Source organism: Phaethon lepturus, unplaced genomic scaffold, assembly GCF_000687285.1.
Source record: "Phaethon lepturus isolate BGI_N335 unplaced genomic scaffold, ASM68728v1 scaffold16135, whole genome shotgun sequence".
Taxonomy (NCBI): domain Eukaryota; kingdom Metazoa; phylum Chordata; class Aves; order Phaethontiformes; family Phaethontidae; genus Phaethon; species Phaethon lepturus.
In genome coordinates, this window is record NW_010539998.1 from 39,928 (window position 1) to 44,683 (window position 4,756).

Sequence of the window (4,756 nt, forward strand, 5' to 3'; positions counted from 1 at the left end):
CTGAATTTGAAAGTCCGTCCTTTGATTTTTCTGGTGAACTTTCCTAACTTTCCATGTCCATTGTTCAGCTTCAGGCAATGTCTTGACATATAGGTATGCTGTCAATACATATGCGTTGACTGAAATGTTTTTATGCCTACCTTGTGGGTCTCTATTTCTAGCAAACCCATGTCATATTTCCTTTGTAGTGATTTCTTTTCTATGTACAACTTAATTTTTTTTTTAATAGATGAAAGAGTAAGAAATTGTGTTCCATTGGTGGCCTAAGAACTCATGAAGCCCTGTAGTGTTCAAAAACAGAAGAGACATGCTGGATTGTCTTACATACTTTCAGTTAGTTATAACTGAGGAGGAAACCACAGGAGGCATGCTAGAATAAGCATGTATTACTTCATTCCCATTTCTGATCCGAAGGTTATTGCACTGTCGTTACCATGGACAATAGAAGCTGAATGTGAATCGATGGTGAATATCTACCATTTTATGAAAGCAGGCTGTTGTTGATGGCAACTTCAATGTGAGCCATCTTGTGTGCTTGGGGAGCTTGGGGCCTGTGCTTGTTTGAGCGAGCACACTAATCCCTGCTTCCAGATAGCCTTTGATTTCTGTAACAAAGAGGTAATCTTCTGGTGTGACTCAGTATTCACTATTCTGGTCTCAAGAGGAGAATTACATTAAACAAAAAACATTTCCTTGCTCCTCCCCTTTCTTCTGGGCAAAGAACAACATGGTTCGCATAGAGGCAGTAGTTACTGTTTTTACAGATTAGCACTGGAGAAGACGATCTCTCCCTGCAGTCCGTTTTTGTGGGTATGGAGGGCATGTCAGCGAGTGCAGACTGGTGGTTAGAGCACAACAACAATTTGGCACTGCTTGATTCTTGGAAGAGACACCAGAGAGACACCTGTATGATCAGTCATGGGTGGGTCCACGTGTGCTCTTCAGATGTGCTTGCCCCTCAGGTTCTCTCTTGCCTCTGAATGCATTGCTGTGTGTGGACTTGGGCCATGGTATTTCTGTCTGGAGCAGGAGGGGATGGGTCTGCAGTCCAGCTGGATCAGGTATGAAGTCCTGTCTGCAGCAGATGGCCAAAGGGCTGCTCTTCCACAGCTGGACAGTTTTAACCTAAGCTGTGGCCCGGCGAACCTCTATGGCTGTGATGGAAATGCACCATCCTTTCGCATCACAGGATAGACTGTGTGATCTCACACACTTGGAAATAGCTCTGTAACTAAGTATTATCTTGTGGAAATTTTGAATGTAGCTTACGTGGAGTTTTGTAGCTGGATACATCTAGGGGAGTTGTGGGGTCAATGAGCAGCTCAGGGACTTGCCTTGGTAAAAATTACGCATAAAAAGCCAAGATAGGATGTAGTTCAACTTTTCAGAAAGGCAGTGAGAATCATTTGAAGCATACAAAAATAATCAGGACATTTGGAGAAACTTGTCTTTCCCAATAGAGACATTAATAACCATTTTAACAGTATTATTTACCTCCTGCTGCTTCACTGGAAAAAGCAAACTGTAAGTGTAATTTCAGAATGAACCATTTTTGTCAGAGCCAGACTGATTCAAAGCCCTAAGCAAATTACTGGGTTTTGTTGTTAAAAATGCCAACGTCATAGAATGGGTGGTTATTTTTGTCCCATAGTTCTCAAAACAGAAACAGAAAAGAGCCGCTGCTTCTTCATCTAAGGTGAGGTTGCAAGAAAGACAGAAGTTTGGCTGGGCTTTTGATGTTTTGTTGTTTTTTTGAATGAAACACTTCTTTTAGATGTCACTTTATGTGGCATGCATAGAACAGAAGAGACTAATTTATTTCCGCTGGCACATGGATGACAGCTTGGTCGTACAGCAGATGCCCTCTGATGCTTAACTTGCACTCTTTCTTGTATCCTTTGGGATGCAGGATCCTTTATCACTTCGTGCTGGATACCAGTTAGTTTTAACAAGGATGCACAGAGACTTCCACAGAGTGCCAGAGGGAAGTATTTCAGGGATTTAAGAGTAATGCTTCTGATACTTAGCCAGTTTGGAGGTGATCATCTGAAGCATGAGAGAATATTTCAGAGAGACCTAATGTCCAGGGAGGGGATTTCTGCGCAGAAGAGAGGAAAGAAGCAGTAACAAGAGGAATGTCTTGAATGGGAAGAGCAGGTGAACTATAGGAAAGGGATTTTTTTTTTGCAAATGCTTGTCTGAAAGTCCCAAAACAAAAATGAAAAATTCCCAGCTCTAATTCTGATTGGATTTTTCAGCCCTTTTTTCTTCCTGGAATGCTTTGATTTGTACTTACATCATTTGCTGCTTAGGCATTTTCAAGCATAAATACAGATTTGTGAAGCTGATTTACAGCACTCAGAATCACCTCTTAACTGCTAGCTAGCTTCTGCTAGCTAGCTTCTGCTAGCTAGCTTTCTTCAGAATAAAACTGCAATTTTTTATGAAAAGCAAATGAAAATATTCTCTCTAGAAGCTATTCAAAAGACTGTGCTCCTTCTGGAAAGTGCTAACTGTTCGTATGGGTTAATTTTTTAAGGTATAATCCATAAAATTTGGTTTATGAAAGTCAGTTCTCCCATGACAGGTGAGGAAAGAGGAGGCTGTGATTTCTTTCGGTTTTATTTTTTGTTTGGGTTTTTTTCCATTTGCCTGGAAAGCAGGAAGTTGTTTTCATTAATAAGACAAAAGTCAGAGATTCCTAGCACCTAATTCACAGAACAAACAGAGCTGGTCCACTATCTACCAAAGAAAAGACTGATACTGCCAGAATCTCTGAACTCCAGAAAATATACCTCAATAGCAGAGGTTTGTTCCAGAAGCAGAGCACACCTGACTGTGTAAGGAGGAAAGCACTTGGAGGGTGTTTATGGTCGTACTGTTCTTTATACATCCACAGCTGCATCAGATGGTACAGAGTGGCTGTACTGAGGGGTGGAAATGAGAGACTGACTTCCAGTCTGCAAGGGAAAGTGTGGCCGTTAGGAAAATTTCTAAACAGTGAAATTAATGAATTGAGAGCTTTTTTGGCTGGGTTCCAGTGTTAGTATTACGTATTTCCTGAACTTTACATCAGGAGGTATGTTTTTCAGCACTAGTGTCTTTGAGTGCAGTTTCAAGTAGTAATCTGATCAATCAACACTTCACTTTATCAGCACCTGTTGATTAGTCACTCCCCTGTTTCTCACTTCATCCTTGTGAAATAAATAGTTATGGGTTTCCTGAAGAACAGAATTCAAAGCAGAGAGAGATAAGACTCAGACTTATCCAAGCAATCTGAAGCTCTCAGGTGAGAAGTGCCTTTTCCCTATGCATTTTCCCTGCTTCTGAAGACATCTCCTGAATCTCTTTAAGGCTTGTGCATGTAGATACACAGTTAAAAATATTAAATGGGATATAAAGGAGTGCAAAAGTTTCAGGGAGCAGTTGCTTTGATTAATTGCTTCATTGTGGTTCATACATTTTAGCAAGTACAGTGTGGAGATCATATATAATCATAATGTGTAAATCAAGGGCAGGGGTTTTTGCTAGCTTGTGTTAGCTTGTTCCTAAGAATCGGTATGCATTAAACTTTGGTGTAGTTTTGAATGGCAAGGATTTTTTCTCAACTAATTTTTTTACACCTCTCAATTCAAGAATGGCTTCATGAGATCAACACAGATTTGATCAGTGAAAACCTGGTGTGTCTTCTGGGAACGTGTTTCTTTTCAAGAAGATTAATCATGGACTTAATATCAGTCCCCAGACAATCACTGGAGAGACCTCCTTAAAGTTTGGTGGTCTTTAGTTCACCCCTGTAAGAACTCTACAGCACTTTTAGTGGACAATGCTCCTGCCCTAAATGACACTGGATGTATGAGGTAGAAAAAATAATGTAAAAAAAAATAAAGTAACATACCAAAAAATTTTGCTAGCTGTGAAAGGTGGATATCCTGAACTCGTTCCTGTCATGTTTTCTTTTGCTCAACAGCCTGTCCACCAGGAACATACAAGCCTGAAGGTTCACCAGGTGGAATCAGCACTTGTACCTCATGTCCTGATGAGAATCATACTTCTCCACCGGGAAGCACCTCCATTGAGGATTGTACATGCCGGGAGGGCTATCGTGCTGTGGGACAAACCTGTGAAGGTAAGTGTTTCCATCCAAGAACAGAATACCTCTGGAACACACAATGCAGTGCTGGGACAATTTTGTTATGTGCGTTTGCACTGCGAAGGACATGTCAAATTGCATACAAGATTTTCTGTGTCATTCCAAAACAACAAAAGTATCAAGATGCAAGTCAAGTTGGAAATGAAAAAAATTGTTTTCCTTCAGTAGCCTATTGCATTCCAGCTAGCATCGTAACTCTGTTGTGGTTCTTTAATTATTTAGTTGTTCACTGCCCTGAACTGAAGCCCCCTGAAAACGGTTACTTTGTCCAGAACGTCTGCAACAATTACTTTAATGCTGCCTGCGGGATCCGATGCAAAGCAGGATTTGATCTCGTGGGAAGCAGCATCCGGCTTTGTCAGCCAAATGGCCAATGGTCTGGATCAGAGGCTACTTGCAGAGGTACGGACGTTGTGTGTTCAAAAAGTCTTTTTCTGTTGGATTAGTTTGTTGTTAGCAGTGGTTTTCTCAGCTCTCTATATAGTTGGGCATGCAAATCTGATCCTGTAAGCTTCTGGGTGACAGAATGTTCCAAGGGTAAACACCCACTCCAGTCATTCCATTTCCCTCCGTGCTAAAATGGAAGGAGGACATCTGCAATAG

The 4,756-nt window shown here is 41.1% G+C and overlaps 1 protein-coding gene across 1 annotated transcript in view; it reads left to right on the top strand.

The window, feature by feature from the left end:
* The window catches only part of LOC104620958 (sushi, von Willebrand factor type A, EGF and pentraxin domain-containing protein 1-like), a gene marked incomplete at its 3' end in the record, with an annotated part of 27,071 nt that extends 22,516 nt beyond the window's left edge, over window positions 1-4,555 (top strand). Inside the window, exons 3-4 of the mRNA XM_010287321.1 lie at window positions 3,971-4,129; window positions 4,376-4,555. Coding sequence (XP_010285623.1) covers window positions 3,971-4,129; window positions 4,376-4,555 — 339 coding nt within the window. The remainder of the gene's footprint in view (window positions 1-3,970; window positions 4,130-4,375) is intronic.
* Between the last annotated feature and the right edge of the window lie 201 nt (window positions 4,556-4,756).